The sequence below is a fragment of the Ambystoma mexicanum genome, chromosome 5p (genome assembly GCF_040938575.1).
Source record: "Ambystoma mexicanum isolate Mex_15411 chromosome 5p, UKY_AmexF1_1, whole genome shotgun sequence".
Lineage (NCBI taxonomy): Eukaryota > Metazoa > Chordata > Amphibia > Caudata > Ambystomatidae > Ambystoma > Ambystoma mexicanum.
The window spans coordinates 165,017,439-165,034,288 of NC_090930.1; the positions used below are offsets into that span (position 1 = coordinate 165,017,439).

Below are 16,850 nucleotides of genomic sequence, written 5' to 3' on the forward strand. Positions count from 1 at the left end.
GGGAATAAAAGGAGTAGGCTCTGGTGTTAGGGTGTTGTACTCTTCACAGGTCTTTCAAGGCGAATAGTTGCGTGAGGGCATTGAGCACTTTGGCTTAATGTTTGCTGTCTGATCTGTCTATGTGCGGGTCTAGGGTGCAATTGTGGTCACCTCCCCATATTATAATTCCCTCCCTGCAAGGGCTCAGGCGGGTATACAGCGAACGAAAGAAGACAGTGGCGTCATGGTTGGGAGCGTAGGTGCAAATCAGGCAAAGGTCTCTCCTCTCCATGGAGCCTTGTATCAGAGCCATTCTGCCTTCGTTATCCGTTTTGGTGAGAGACAGGGTAATGGGGACGGATGGTGCGCTCCATATCAGAACTCCTCTTGCGTAAGTGGAATACGTGGAGCCTAGTAAGGTTCCCCTCCAGACTTTGGCCAGTGCAGCGAGTTTGGGTGCGTTAAGGTGTGTCTCTTGCAGGAGGGCGATACCAACTTTGTGGCATTTCATAAGTGAAAGGATGCAGTGTTTGACATAGCCGTTTAGGCCCCTGACGTTCCAGGACATAATTCTGATTTTGTCAGCCATGTTCAACATATTGTTGTGAGCTTGTGGGTGGTTCCTGGTCGAGGTTGCGGGTGGGCCCGGCTGGCCCCAAAGGTGATCCTGCAGCGGGTGGACTTGGTCTGTTTCCTGTTTAACTTTAACTGGATTCCCCCTCTGGAGTTCCCTTTCCAGTGAAGAATAACCTTCAACATTTTTCTAAACAAAACACGTCTAGCGAGGTTTCCCCAGTTCTGACATTCCCGTTTCCACTCCATAGACCTAGGTCTCTTGGTGCCCCACGGGCAGGTGAATTACCCAAACTGTTCCTGGGGCAGGAGTAGCTCTACTTCAGGTGATGCAACTTTGCAGTATTCCGCGTCTAGTATGGCTCCGGTGTCAATGGGGTTGCCGTATTCTCACAGTGTGGAGCTGGATGACTGGTTAGTGCAGCCTGGGCGTAGTGCGGGCGAGCTTCCCTTCTGCCGGTGGCAATGGTTTGTGCTGTTTCTGTTCTAGGTCGGGAACTTGCTCCCTTTCCATCCACTCGCCGACCTCAGCAGGAGTGTCGAATAGGTGGGCTCTGTTATTATGTAGGACTTGGAGTCTGGCCCTGTACAGAAGCATGTACCTCAGGCCCGCGTTCTTTAGTCTAACCTTGATGTGGAAAAATTGTGCTCTACTTCTCTGGACCTGCAGGGTGTAGTCGGGATAAATCGCAACCTTTGCAGAGTCACTTTGTATGACGACGCCGAGTCTTGAGAAGGCCAAAATTGTTTCTGTCCTTGTAGTTGAGCACTTTGGCTATTATGGGTCTGGGCAGGTACCCAGGGGGCGGCCGCCAGGCAAGGGACCGGTGGGCTCTTTCAATGCTGAAGCCTTGAGAAAGCTTCCCCGACCCAATTTCCTGCAGGAGATTATCAATAAAGTTTGAGGAATCGTTGCCCTCAACTCTCTCAGGTAGGCCAATAATCCTGTTATTTCTCCGGGCCCGCCCTTCGGCCTCGTCAGCCCTGTCTTCCAGGTTTTCCAACTTCTGTGTGAGGGTGTCCACATATCTCAGGAGTTGTGTTTTTGATTCAGTGTTATCTCGTACTTGGGACTCAAGGGCGTCAGTTCTACTGGCGATGGAGCACACGTCCTGCCGTAGCAGGTTCAAGTCAATAGCCACAGCGTCTATTTGGTTTTCCATTGTTTTCTGGAGGGTCTTTATAGCCTCCAGGAGCTGCGAGTTCGCTGGTTCTGGTGCTTCCGCGTTGGGTTCCCCTTCCTTGGCTAGGCCCACGTCTGGCCTGGGCGTCCCGGAGGCAGTGAAGGTCTCCATGGTGGTCTGCCTTTGCTTATTTCGTGCCCCTTTACCAGACATAGCCTTGGGGGCGGGCAGGCCCACCCAGTGCAGTGTGCGTTTAGGGTGGTGTCTGGGGTGGATCGCCCAGTGGAGGTGCTGCTTTGGGGCTGTCTTGAGTCCGTTCAGCCTGTCTGCGTCGTGCTCTCGGGCCTGTGGGCAGGTCGGCGCAGGCCCGGGGGTGTTCAGGGCAGGCAAACCCCTGAGATGTGTTGGTTCAGCCAGACGGGCCCCTTTGTATTGGTGGGGAGGGGGCTAACTGTGTCGAACATCGTCTCACGCTTGTGGAGAGGGGGTGGCGCCCTGTACCCAGGTTCAGGGCGTGCAGCCGCTTTAATGTGGGAATGGTTAGCCTCCGTGCCACTACGGTCTCGGTGCACGTTATTCGTGGGGGGTTGTGTGGGGCTTCAGCCCAGGAGTCAATGAGCAGGAGCTCGCAGGGGGGGGGGGGGCGAAGTCCCCAGTGTGCTTCACTTGGGCTTGTGCGCATGACAGGTTAATTATCTTTAATTATCTTGAGTAACTCCCCAGCGCTGCCAGCTATTCTACAAATCACTACGAGCAAATCCAACCAAAAAGAGATCGTGAAAAACAGGTTAGCTATGATCAATGAATGGTATACTTTAGGTTTTTTGACTGACAGACAATGAAAAACAATATCTGAGCATCACTGAACCTACCATGCTCACCGTGAATTTTTTGCCTAAAATTCACAAAACCTATGATCGATTGCCACAAGTCAGACCAATCATGAGTGGGATTGGATGGGCCACTGAAGGCATATCCCAATATTTATGCAAAACAAAGGTGGGGGGTCTGGGAATCTCTCTACCAGCACGAACACAGCCCAATGACCTGTTCTTGGGTGAATAACCCCTGGGAGAGACTCTACCAAGTCTTTAACTCACTGTCCCTTTCACAGAGAACAAATGTCCCCGCACATCAGTCTTTGTCCTGCCCAGGGACAGTCCAGCACCGAAATGCTAGGCAATTCTCTGAACAAGAGTACCAACAGCAACCCCACACACGTGTTTCAGCCTTGTTGGGTATCATCAGTGAGGTGAAGCTGTGCCTCTCTAAGAACAGTGAGCAAGGGGTCCACGTCTGGATCGCCCTGGTAATTTATGGTCAGACCCAAAGTTAATTTATGCAAAAATAGATTAACTTTGGGTCTTATTTTGCATAAATTAACTTGGGGTTTCACCCTAAGTTACCAGGGGGATCCAGACGTGAACACCTTGTCGAGGGCGAGTACATGTCGAGGGTGAGTACATGTCTATTTCAGTTAAAGCGGCATCTAAATAAAAACAACATCACCACTAAACACTAGATCCGGAATACATTAATTCTTAGACAATTTTCCCTCGTTTTTATCAGGAATGGATCTACATTTAAATATTGACTTTACTGATATCCGCACCAAGAATTAATTCAGAGAATCTCGCGACCATGTTAGTGCACGTGTTAGAAACAAGATAGGTGAGTCTCCTTTCTGAACACAGATTAATGTTTATTTAACAACGGGTACTGAGAGTCACTATTTATTCATCAACACCTCATTAGTTACCACGGGTGCTTAGCTTCACAACATATCCCACTTTAGAATGTAACAGAAAGAAGTTCAGGGATTCCTTAATTTGAATAAAGCTCATTTGTTTCAGCAATGGGCACAATGAGTCAACCACGGGTGTTTAGCATAACAACACGCTCCACTCTTGCAATCTATTTCTGTCACAATGATCTGACTTCACACTGAGGCAGGGCTTTAAGTTTTGTTGTCATTTCAGTTCGCTCTACTCATAAGCCCAATACCGAAATCTATTGATATTTATTGGTTATATTGACATTATATAATATTTCTAAACAAAAACCATTTTCTCTTTGCCCTTTTCTGGACATCCCTCTACTTTTGTACACCGTGATGAAACTTTGGTATGTAAACAAATCATGTCTAATCTTTTCAATTTCAATGTTAATGCAATTTTCCTTTTTACATGTGAATCAAACATGACATTTTGGGATATGCCAAAAAAATCTTTACTTTGCATTATGATGTCAGCCTTGAAAACGACTCTTTGTCGAAACACGTGTCGGCTGATCAACAAGCATAATAACATACTGTATAAATTGAATATATACATACAATTTAATGTATTGGTGATTTATTCAAGAGCTTCTAGCAAGTAAAACAACTTAACCATTAACCAGTTTAATAGGGTAGAGCGCAACACGAGCATCAAACCCACGCTACGTCATCTTAGACGCCGCTCTCTCCTTCTCTCCTCACATCACATCACGGACCTTGCCAGGAAGGTCCACTACCAGCTGCACCTCCTCTGAGGTATTCTTCCTTTTCTCACTTTCCACTAGAAGCACACTGTCTCCAGACCCCTGGTTCTCTCTAGGACTCACTACTGCAACAGCCTCTTTCTGAATCTGCCTTGCACTACTCTTCGCCCTCTGCAACTAATCCAGAACAGGACTGCAAGACTTGTCCTTGGCCTCAAGTCCAAGGGCCATATTCTCCCCAGCCCTGAAATCTCTCCACTGGCTCCTGGTGGCTGCAAGGATCAAGTTCAACACCATCTGCATCGTCCACAAGGCTTGCCAGGGCCCACACTACAACCAACTCTGCTCCAAAACACCTTCCTTCTAGAGCCCTTCGCTCAGCCACCTCCAACTCTGAGGGTCAGACGCTCCTCCTTGCAGAGAGTGGGGGAGTAGATCCCAATATAACTGCAAACGTAACCTAGGCCTAGTGATTGTATATCTATAAATTGTACCTCTCTCTGTAAATAAGCTTGTCTGCATAATTATTTCTCCCATATCTCTCAATGCTTGCCTGTAAGTTATGCTGTATCGTTGTTGCCCCTATGTGTGCCTGTAAGGTGTCTGCATAGTTGTTGCCCCCCTCCTCCTGCCTGTATGGTATTCTGTAACTCACCTCAATTTCTTTTGCCTGTAAGGTGATCTGTAACACCTCCTCTACTGCTTTTTTGGGGCCCTATGTTCTATCTCTGTAACCTGTACCTAAGTAAAAGCGCCCAGATACCCTTGGGTGGGGTGCACTATAAAAGTAAATAAACTAAACTCTCCTCTGCAGGTGCCTCCCTCCCGGCCCTTCTCAATCTTGACCCGGACCACTTGAAGTTTCTGGAAGCAGCTCAAGACCTTCCTCGTCACCTCTGCTTTCTCCCCTGCTACACCGACTGGTGTCCTGGCTACCCTCAGAGTCTCAGTGGGTACCCGGCTCCTCCATGACCAGTCATCCCTGTACTGCCAAAAGGCCTAACATGCACTTCGGGCCTATAATTGTAACCCTACAGACCCCTGCCTCCTTACACTTCCCCAGAGCCGCGCTGCACTTACCCAGAGCAATGCTGCATTGATTGCACTACCCCTCTCCATTGCACTTGCCCCTCACCCCCACACCTTGCATTATCACACTAGCACGATCTGAAGTGCAAGGCCTAGGTTTGTCCTCACTGTCTTCCCTCTGTCTTGTCGTGCTTAAACACATTTATGTACAGGTGCGTTATAAATGACTTCTCATATCATATGTTTGAGACAAGGTGCTTTGGGAGAAAGCAGTAAAGGAAGTCTTGCATTTCCGGGTTTCAAGAAAATACGTATGTGCCTTCAAGAGGAGCAACATGCATAACTTCACCAAGAATGACAAGCAAAGACAATTAAAACAGGATTGCTAAGACCACCAGGCGGTGTGGAGAAGTATGGCTTCCTGAGGTCAGGCTCCCGCTTCTTCTAGAGTAAAGCGAAGCGGCTGCAGCAGAGGGAGTACAGAACAGAGCGGAGACAGAAAGGCCATGGCCTGAGGGCTCGATGGGCCTTGACATTGAGGGTACAGCGCAACCCCTGCACACAACACAGAGCAGCAGGTGGCCAGGCACGGAGAATCAGGCCCACAATCAACATGCGGCCTGGTGGTCACCAGGCCAGCCCCTGCAGGAACTAGATTGTCGGGGCCCAGTTCTGGAGGCCCTCACTACACAGGTGCTAGACTGTTGAGGAAAGCTCTAACTGCCGGGGATCGCGGACATTGAGCCAAAAGGGGGTTTGAACTCCTCATGCAGGCCCGCTGAGCACAAGATAGCAGGCAAGTTAAGGTTGCAAGGGCCTGCAGGGTCCCTACCTGGAGAGTGGGGTGGAACAGTGAGGCAAGTGGAGGAGTGCCCATCCTCCCCCCGCATCCCCCCCAGGCTGAGCGCGCTGCTCCAGGCCTGAAGGATCCAGCACCTGACACGTAGCTGCGGCAACTCGACAGGTCCCTGTACAGGCACCAACTTCATATGACGGGTCCGGTTGGCTAGAGACGGCCACCGCTGGGCTTTGATTACCAGGCAGTAAGAAGGTGGTGGGGCTCCAGACTCCCCTGCCCCAATCTAGCACACACCTGTGCAACACCCATCGCCAGGCAGCAGACTGGTGCTGAACAGTGAAGACTTCCAGAGAGGGGTGGATACCGGTCCAGTGGATGGAGGAGGGGAAAAAAGAAAAGGGAGGATGGCCTGGTGATGGCCACGCAACAATTGTACACTGGAGAGGGCATAAGATAGCAATGCTCCCGCCACAGGGATCCCCACCCGCAAGGAATGCGCTCCAAGGCTTGATGATGTCAGGTGTGGACATGTTGCACTTCGCCACTTAAGATGACATTGGGAGTATCCTGGCTGAGATCAAGGTGCTCTGAGATTTGCAAGCACCCCTAGTAAATCTCAATGGAAGGGTGGGAATAGTGTAAAGTAAGGTGGAGAGCTTGGAGACGAATCAGCTTAATACGGACATGATTGAAATGCGAGTTGACGGCCGCATGACTGAGCTGGAGCTGCACGAGGAGGAGGGGACCCTGAAAAAGGATGATTTTAAGAACAGGGAGGGAAAGAACATCTGTATATTGGGGCTGAAGGAGGCTGAGAAACCACCTGCATGTAGAATGCAAGGTGCAAGCCATTGTTAACCTCTTATTTGTGGCTGAAGGAGGAAAGGTTGAGCAGCTGGAGAGAGCGCACAGGGGTGGCAAGCTGTATGGTAGTGGTATGTGCTCCATCATAGCCAGGTTCCTGAGGTACAAGGACAAGACAGAAGTCCTGCCCAGGGCACAGTTGCGGCAAGATCTGGAGTATGAAGCTTCACGTGTTGCAATCTACCAAGACCTGTCCAACCTGACGCAGTCCCGAAGGAGAGATTGCTGGGCACTTAGAAATTAACTGACTGAAAAAGTTATTGGGTACCGATGGGCATATCCATTTACCCTGCAGTTCGAAGTGGATTCTATAGGCTACCGGATTACGCCTGCAGAGGAAGCAGAGCAGGAATTATGTCACTTAACCTCAGACACTGAGGCAGTGTCGTACCAGCAGGAGAGTTCTGCCAAGAGGAAGGGAAAGCAGATGCCTCCTCCTGGGCCTTTCGACACCGGAGAGGTCAGACTGGGTGCAAGTACATGCATCTGAATGGCCTGTCAATATAGACTTTCCAGAGTTCTTTCAGAAATGTGCCAACCATATTCACAATTACAAGGATTTTGAAATATGGGTTGGGGAATTTATTTTCTTCCTTATTCTAGACATGGGCAGGGCCACCACTGCACAAGTTAAGCTTCCAAAAGTCACTAAGACATGGAGAGAGATAACAGAATATTATGGATTGATAGACGCATGGAGATAACTGAACGGGATACTCCATAGAAGGGTATCGGACCGCTATCTGACCACTCCTCAGTCCTAATCACATACAGCAGGGCAAATTCTACACCTAGGCTCCCTCAAGGTGGAGGTTAAAAAAAACCCCACATATTTAGGGATGAGACCGCACAAGATATTGAACAGTATTTCCAACATAATGTTGGGTCGGTGCCAGGGCCTGGAGAAATATGAGAAGCCTTCAAGTTCTACATTAGAGGCAGCTGGATCTCTAGGGAAGGCGCGGTACAAACAGCGTTTCAAAGTATCCTAGGAACACTGGAGGGGAAAATTAAGGACCTGGAGGCTAGACGGGTGGGACGCAGGACTTTGAAGGCATTCAGCGGCTGCCAAAAGCAAGGAAGAAATTTGCCGAGTTAGGAGCCAGAGAGATTAAATATCTGGTGGTACCAGCAGCTGCCGCTGCAAATGGGGGAAAAAGGCCGGCTGAGCAGGAGGCTGGCGTTGGCCATTTGAAAGGAGAGAACCTGTAAATATTGTACTAGTGGAAAGTATAGTGGGCTAAATGGTCAGGCATAATGAGAGCATTCATGCGATATTCAAGGACTACTGGGATTCCCCTCTGCTCCACTACTCCACTCAAACACGTTCGGCTATGATAGCGATGTACACATTTCTGGATCAAATGTCCCTGGGTTGGTTACAGCCAGAGCAGGCTCCTCTTGAATGTTACTCCCTCTGGGTACGGCAACATCTATGTGCAATGGGTATGGTTGCTATTCTCTTCTCCTAGTCAATGGTATTGACTGAAAAAGTGTTGTCCGGGGCTATAGATCCATCCCGTTGTATAGTGGTATAAACTTGTGTATAGGCGCGTTATAAATGCCATATCCTAAGTGGAACACCACAAGGGTGACCCCTTTCTCACCTCATTTTCGCACTGGCTATAGAGTCTTTGGCTTGTTGTATTAGGGAGAATCAAAGCCATAGAGTGGTGAAGATATACTCTCACTTAAGCATTGTTTCACTCTATGCATATGACATGCTGTTATATGTAAAATACCCTAAGCGTAATTTGCCGGCTACAGTTCAGGATATACAGATATTTGGCACACTTTCGGGGTTGAAAATTAACTGGGATAAATCGGAAAGCATATCCTTGACTCCTGCGGGAAGATGAAGGGAATTACTTTAAGTGGTGCCCACAGGGTATCAGATACTGGGGTAAATGTGTGGTTACAGACATGTCTACCCTGTATGTAGATAATTATGTAATAAACACGGGAGAAACTACACCTCTCTATTTCACAAGAAGCTAGGCTCTCGTTGGCAAAGATGGTGATAGTTCCCAGACTTTTGTAGATCTTTAATAATGTACTGGTTGCACCACCAACAGTGTTTTGGATTGGGGGTCAGATGCCTGATGACTAGTTGAGCCTGGGCAAGTAAGCAAGCCAGAATTGCATATGAAGTCTTAACTAAACCATGCATTGTGGAGGGGCATTGGATTACCCAGACATGTATGTATACCATTTGGGAGCACAGATACAATAGGTTATGTGGTGGTGGGCCTCAATGACGGAACTCTCCCATGTAGGGATTGAGAGGGCCAGGTTGCATGTAGTCTATGTGAAATCAGTGTTATGGTGCTTGGCGAGAGACAAGATGGTGAGAGTTATAGAGTAATATTTATATTCATAGAGCTTCTCTATATTCGGAGTACATATGTTAGAGTTAACATACAAAACGATATTTAAGCTACACTTTGCAGGGTTAGGAATTCGCTCCATGTAGGACTTCTGATGCGGGAAAGCTGACAACGCTGGATTAATAGAGGGAGCATTGGCCATGTAATGTGGCAACCACACTCCTATATTATAGAATTAAACACGGATACAAGCCTACTGGCTGAATTTACTTGCAGAACCTATTCCTTCCAGTATAGTGCAATTTATCATAGAACCTTCAAGATATACTAAACACGTTCTATATACAGGATATTCTACCCCGCTGCAGCTTCACAAATATTACCCTAGTAGACCCACGGAGCGCAACAGATGTCCCCATCAACCTGCTGGCTTCTTGCATTTGACGTGACAGACATTGTAGAGCCAGGGAGGGAGGATAGAACTCTGGGGGACACCACATGTGGAGCAAGAGGTGGTGGAGAGAAAGGAGCCAAGTTGGAACTGGGAGGGACGGTCAAGGCGGACAGCCATGCCAGGGTCTGATCCGTATTGCTCAGGTTCACCTGGAGTCTGTTGTTCAGGGTAGCGCGATTGACCATGTCGAAAGCAGAGGAAAGGAAGGAGGTGGAGGACAAAGGGAGAGCTAATCTAGCAGGTGTTCAGGAGAGCAGTTTCCGTGCCTCTGGCTGCTTTGAAGCCAGACTGATGGTCATGGAGACAACCAACAGATTCAGTGTGGAGAGTAAGCTGGGAGATGGCCAGTTTTTCCAGGAGTTTTCCCAGGAAAGGAGTGATGGAGATCGGGTGATAGTTTGGCCAGACAGGTAGGATAGGTAGAAGGCTTTTTAAGCAGCAGGTGCATATGGGAGCGCTTGAGGAGAGAGGGGAAGTTCCAGTGGCGAAAGAGTGATTGCAGAAATCGGTCAAGGCTGGAGCGAGGGCGGCAATGTGGTCCTTGATGGTTCTGGAGGAGCAGGGAGCACCTGTTTGGACGACCAAGTCATAGATCCGACTGGTCTAGAAGCCTTATCAGGTGTTGTTGAGAGATGGAGGAAAAAGGATGAGGAGGGGGAGAGGCAGCCAAAGGTGGCCAGAGAGAGGTAGAGTGAGAGAAAGGGGAAAGAGGACGGAATGCATATGTAGGCTTTATCCAAAATAACACCACATTTCTGGCAGGAGAATTCAATGCTATACTACCCCCGATGAATTCTAGAAGCCCTGGAGTAATGACAGATGAGCAATGGAGTATAACAGACTGAGCTCATTTGTACAGAGGCAAAAAGTAATATGAGGTGGGAGACAGTTGCATGTTACAAAGAAGTTGCCTAAATGGGAAGGCCCCAGGTGATATCTCTGGTAATATAACTTACCTATCTGAACTGGCACACTCAAATTGGTTAACGTTACAGGATTTTCAGAGATGTAAAACATTTCTTTTTCCATTATGCAAGAAGTGTGGCAAAGCTGGAAGGCATCTTGAGAAGCACAAATTAGTAGTAAAAGAATGTGTACTTGGGCATAAAATATGATGGCCGGTTCACATGTAAATACCATCTGTAGAGGTTATAAACAAGCCCCTTGATAGTTCCTTCCACCTTAAGCACGTTTAGTGGCTTACACTGCTTTGCTAAAAGCATACAATGCAGAATTTGCCTCGAACATCCTGTAAGGGTGTGCTGGTTTTAGGTTCGAAATAACGTTAAAGGCCTAATGAAAATGAGGCAGTCAACTTGTACACAAGGCGCAAGACTAGGATTGGTATTATCTGCATTGCAGATGAAATGATCGATGATATATGGTATGAATTGGCATAAATGAAAGAATAAGCAGAAACAATTAGGATGTATTGGGCACTGATATGTGCAAATCGGGATATCGTCAGAGGGATTATAAATGCCAACTTGACCTTGCAGTGTCCATTAATTATGCCCTAGCTAACTGGAAGAATAGACAAGTAGAGGAGAGGTTCTCCATCCAAGTACTGAAAAGAATGATAAAATAATGAATGTTAACCAGTTTTTTGAAAGATGTGGCCCATTGTAAAAAGAGAAATACAGGTAGCCCTGGAATGATGCAAAATCCCACAACAAATGTGGAGTCCTTGAGGTACGCAGGTTTTATCTAAATTTTAAATGAGGAAAACTCCCCATAGTCGATAACTGCTGCATGGAAAGGTTACCACACAACAGATAGGTTGTGTCCTCTGTGTAAAGGGGGACTTCATTCATTTCATGTTTTTTATCTGCTGCGCCATAGTAAAGGGTCTTTTTTTTAAACTTTGATTTTTTTAATTATTTGAAGGCAAAATAGAAATTGAATCTGGGGTATTTTCATTTTCTTTAGGAATGTGTCCCAAATAAAAACGGGGAATTGATTGATCTTTCATGAAATGTTGTGTTTTAATACACATATATTTTGTATTCTTGTTGCAAAACCTAGGAGAGCAAATACATTGAATAAGCTTGCGCTAACTGGCAGCTGATCAGCTGTCTCCTTCCCCGAGTGTGCTACTATTGTGTTCTCAGGTCAGAAGAAGGCTCAAACAAACAAATGTGTTACAACAAAAATGCCTATGCTTTTCAAATGTTTTTTTCAAATTAACATGCATTATTAGTTGCCCAACAATACCCCAGTTGAAAATGAATATTTTTTTTTCTCCATGTAAAATCGCTCCCCTTCACCGAGATTTCAAAAGGAATAAAACTCAGACCTCAATATCTTAGATGAAGCCACAACTGTAATCTTAACATACTTGTCATGTGGGCTAATAAATTAAAAAGTAAAAGGTGAACCAGGCATTTGTATGTATAAAAAATCCTCTTTACCGATTGCAGTACAGTCTGTTCTCCTTGGGGACAGAGAATTTCTATTTATAGAATGGAAGATTGATACAGGAGATGTGGCCTTCATCACAATAGCAGTGAAAAATGGAAATGCTTTCCATTGACCGCTCTCAATGCAAGGCTGTAGCCTTGTACCAGTTTAGCTGTGAGAAATGCATTAGCAAGGGGACGATGAAGCCCACAACCGTGCCTGCTGCAATGGTTAACTGCTACACAAGTATTAAAGCAATATTCATGGCTCTCAGGCAATAATACAGCAAACCCTTCTCACATTGGAGGACAATTTCAACACGGAGCCCAATCACAAGGAGGCTAATGGATTAGTGAGCCGAGTACTTGCCTCGGTTACCTGTGTGCGCCCTGAGGTCCCAGGTTGGCATCAAGCAGGACCGACTCAGCCTTTTATCCTATACTGGGCATCAATAAAAAACAGCAGCAACACTGCCTTTCAATATAGAGCTGAGAAACAGGGGTGTGGAGAGGGGGGAAAGGGGGGGGTTAAGCATGGAAGCCACATGGAAATGTGTGGATCCTTTATGGGCAGGACAGTTGTGATTTTGCCATCACAACCACTCTGCTCTGAATCTTCTTCCTAGGATGATCATCTTTCACTCAACTTTCATTATCCCTAAAAATTAAAACCTGCTTTGTGTTCTTTATGATCCAGGGTTCCTTCTTAACTGTGCATTGATTCGATATGATCGGAGGGTTCTAGTATGGATTTAGAGCTTCGCTATTTGGATAGTACTTTGTGTAAAGTGAATGTTAATCTGTACAATTACCCTCAGTTACTCCACGGAACTTCGAAGCTTTTTGGGGTTAAAAAAAGCTCCAACAATAAGATTGGACACAAACTGTCTGCATTAAAAATAGACTTCATTACTTCAGCAATTGATTATTTATAGAAGACTTTTAATCAGAACGAAGCGAATATAAAAACAGTGAATGATTAAACACTTCATTTTTTAGGAATGCTTTTCTACAGGTCATTTATTATTTTTCTTGGATTTACACGTGTGCATGCATTGAAAAAGGATAAGGGCATAGGTACATATTTAAATGACTTACCCCATTTTGGGGATCTGAGTGAAGGTTCGCACCAGCCACACCGTGCCAACATTTCCTTTTATCAATAAGTAGCCACTTCGGGTGAGTCTGCCAATGAAAAAAAAAATGTATTCAATGAGCGAGTAAAGCTAAGAAACAGACGAGTCGCCACTGCATAAATAAAACTGAACATGCCTGAAAGAGGAGTTGAAATAATGCATAAAAAGGATTGGTCTCTTTCCAAACATGGTTCTAATCACTTGACTCTATTTCGAGAATAGTCGCCCAAAGTGCACTAGGTGATTTGAAAGTCACACCCAGCGTGTTCCTGAATATGCTCCGTTAGGTTGCCACGCACTGACTTCTAAAGTGCGTTATTACCATTATAGGGGCGTCAGCACCTCCATCACTGCCAAGGCTGGAAATGAAGGCTGGCAAGTAACTATTTGCAAGTTGAAAAAGATGGGGTCTTGGCACTACCTTGTACAACCTGCAGGCAGTGCTCCAGACAAGATTGTTAAGTGGGGGTATTTTACTGCCTATTTTTTTAAAGTTTGAGTACAATGATTTTTTAGGGAGTGCAATTCCCAATGTGAGTATTTTTATAAGCTAGTAAAATGTTTTAATTCGGAAACGGAAATGTGTGTGTTCCTTGCACCTAGTTATGCATACACATTAGAAGATACAGGTATGCTTCTTCCAATCATGCAGTAATAATAGCAGTCTCTTCCTGTGGTAGTATGTGCATTACTGGTCCAAACGTATCCATGGAGCTGTGTGGGTGAAAGCAGGGGCACAAGGGCATGTGTGTGTTTTTGCCATTTTTGGTTGGGAGTACTTTTAATCCCTATTTTTATTTCTGTGAAGTAAAAGTGGCAAATGCAGCCCTTATTTGTAGGGCTGCCTGCAGGGTTAAGCAGGTCTGTGCAGTGCTGCTTTGCATGCCACTTGTGTTGTTGCAGAGATCTGCCAAAATCAGAGATTTGATTCAGCAGTTGCTTTCTACTGTAAAGTGCCCCACCACCCCCAAACTGGTAGTGTTGGGCTGTCCTCGCTGGCTCCTCTTATGCAATAGCTCAGGATTCTGCAATGTTTGGTGCACCAGATGTTTTGGACTACATCAGCCTTGGTCAGCATAGTCAACAGTGGAGGATCATTGAACTTGTAGCTATGTTACTCTTCTTTTATACTGCACCAAATCACTGTAGTCTGAGAACGCCTGATACTTGTCCATGACAAATTGGGACACCACCCCAGTTGATCCAGACCTTAATCTGCTCGAGGAACAATGAGCAAAATGAAGAATGCGAGAGTGAAGAGAGGATTTTTGCGAGATTGCGCAAATGGAGACTGTTAGAGAATAGATGTTTGTGCTGAGAAATCATAGGTAATTTGGTTCCAAGGCAGCTTCATAGTGAAATGAATTAAATATGACTTGGTGTTGGGTGTGTGAGGCGCTCAAGAAGGTGCCCAAGCAATCCTGGCAGAAATATCAGCTCAACATATCTGCTGCATCCAACTGAATTACTGCAGATATTTTCTGGATGGTACTTCGGCGGCCTAACACGCCAAGTCCAAGAGTGAAACAGTAAAAGGTTAAAGTTGTTTCTGAAGAGGAGGAGAAAATGGAGGAAGGCAAAGGATGTTAAGTGGGTGTAGCAAGAGAGGTGGGAAATAACAGATGTATGGTATTTAAATGGCAGTAGTACTCATCTCTACAGATAGAGGATGTATCTGTCACGTTTACCCCCTAAAAATAGGCAAGAATGCCAACAAATAAAGAGGGAATACAAATACTCCGACCACCACAAATAGGACCTTGTGCCCCTTTCACCCACACAGCTGCATGGATAGGTGTGAACCAGTGGTGTGCTTAGGACCACAGGAAGAAACTACTATTACTGCCTAATACGAAGATGTAGAAATATATCTTTTAATGTGCATGTATAAACTAGCTAGAAAGAAATATTACAAACCTTTCTGTTGTACAGTTAAAACATTTTTACCCACTTATACAATACTGTCATTGGGAATATGACAATTTTGTACGCCCTAAAAATAATTTTACTCCCAGATTTTAAAAATGGGGAGTGAAATACTCCCACTTCAAATCTTATCTGGAGCACTGTTCGTACCATTAAATAAACAGGGTGAACGATGGAAGGAGGGCACTTGATTTTGCGAGTTAAAATGGTTACATGTCTTTGCATCGAAAGATGTACATTGAGGTGATGTTTCATCGAAACTTTTATTGAAAGATGTTTCAACGAATTGCCAAACAAAGTGGAAAGTGTTTATACATCGAAATCCTTTCATTGAAGTTTCGTTATATAGACTTTTTTTGCATGGAAATTCGCTGAAACATGCATAACGTTATAACGTTACAGGGAGCAGTCCACACTGAAGTAGAGTACAAAAATTAACAATGTAATCCAGCACTCGACAGCTAACTGTAACTTGTGTAGTGTCAGCAAGTGCACTTGACACTTATTTTTTTTAATGGGGGGTCCCCCCCCAACCTCCAATAAAATAAAAGTCCACAGTCCTGAAATAGCTTGTTAATACTACACAAGTCAGAGGGAGCTGGCCAGTGCTGAAATCGATTGAATACAGTTACAATGTATTTCAGCATTGGACAGCTCCCTCTAACTTGTGTGGTGTTTATTTTTTTTTATTCGGGGGGCCAGCCCAAACCTCAGTTTTCAAAATTGAACCCTTTCCTTTCCCCCATCCAAACATCCATACATTATTTTGTTTTAAATGTTTTATTGGTTTCAAAGTCAAACAAACAAAATCTATTTTAAGTAAAACAAAGTAAAACATCCCTTCCATAGTCATTCTTTATCTATCATAACAGCACATTCTGAAAACTTAATTTCCTCCTATCTAAACAATGGTCGTAGCACACATTCCAACATTTTCATTACAGCAATTACCAATCTGGTCTGTTCCCCTATGAATACCCATACCCACCATTCTATTGGAGTAAGGTTTTCACCCATTGATTCAAACCCTGCCAAGATTATCAACATTATCACTGTTCTTACAGTATCGACACTGAGTTTTCCACTCCTGGGGTTTTTCTTAGCCATTGCACCTCCTTCGTGTCCAAGATGTTTAAACGGCATCTAAGCATTACGTCTCTATACCTTGAGGATGGATTTTGTTGAAGATATCTAGGAAGGACATTTAGTTCTTTTCTCTCTGCAGTTTTGTTTAAGGCTTTCACATTGATCTTGGGTAGAGATCCAATCCTCATAAGTTTCCTCTTTGCCTTTATTGGACATCAGCATTTCCATCTCTAGATCCTTTATCTTTAAGATGTTTTCCACTTTCAATCTCCAAAGCTCAAGATGCTTATCCTGGGACCCTTTACCTAGATCCAGGATTGCAAAAGGCAAAGTCGTAGAATCTGCAGAACATTTCCTATGGGATACATTACTCACCGTAATCGTATTTCTGATGCTTATATCTGCTTAGATTCACATGCTGTGCATAGGCCGACATCTAGTGGAAACTGCGGAGTATTAGTTTGTTTTTCGAAACTCGAAAATGGGCGTCGACACAGGGCGTGCCAGTAATACTATCCCTAGTGTGACGTCCACTGTACCCAAGATCCCTCATGCGTCTAGGATCCTCAGATTGTATTTTTTCTGACATGAGGTAGCATGAGGAGTAGCGCGAGTACAGATAATCCAAGCAGATAGATAGAAAGGTAAGACTACAAGCAACCATGCGCCTTCT

General features: G+C 45.4%; 1 protein-coding gene across 1 annotated transcript in view; it reads right to left on the reverse strand.

The window, feature by feature from the left end:
- ABCB7 (ATP binding cassette subfamily B member 7) overlaps positions 1–16,850 on the reverse strand; it is a 1,379,199-nt gene that overhangs the window by 1,101,167 nt on the left and 261,182 nt on the right. Inside the window, exon 3 of the mRNA XM_069612580.1 lies at positions 13,128–13,214. Coding sequence (XP_069468681.1) covers positions 13,128–13,214 — 87 coding nt within the window. The remainder of the gene's footprint in view (positions 1–13,127; positions 13,215–16,850) is intronic.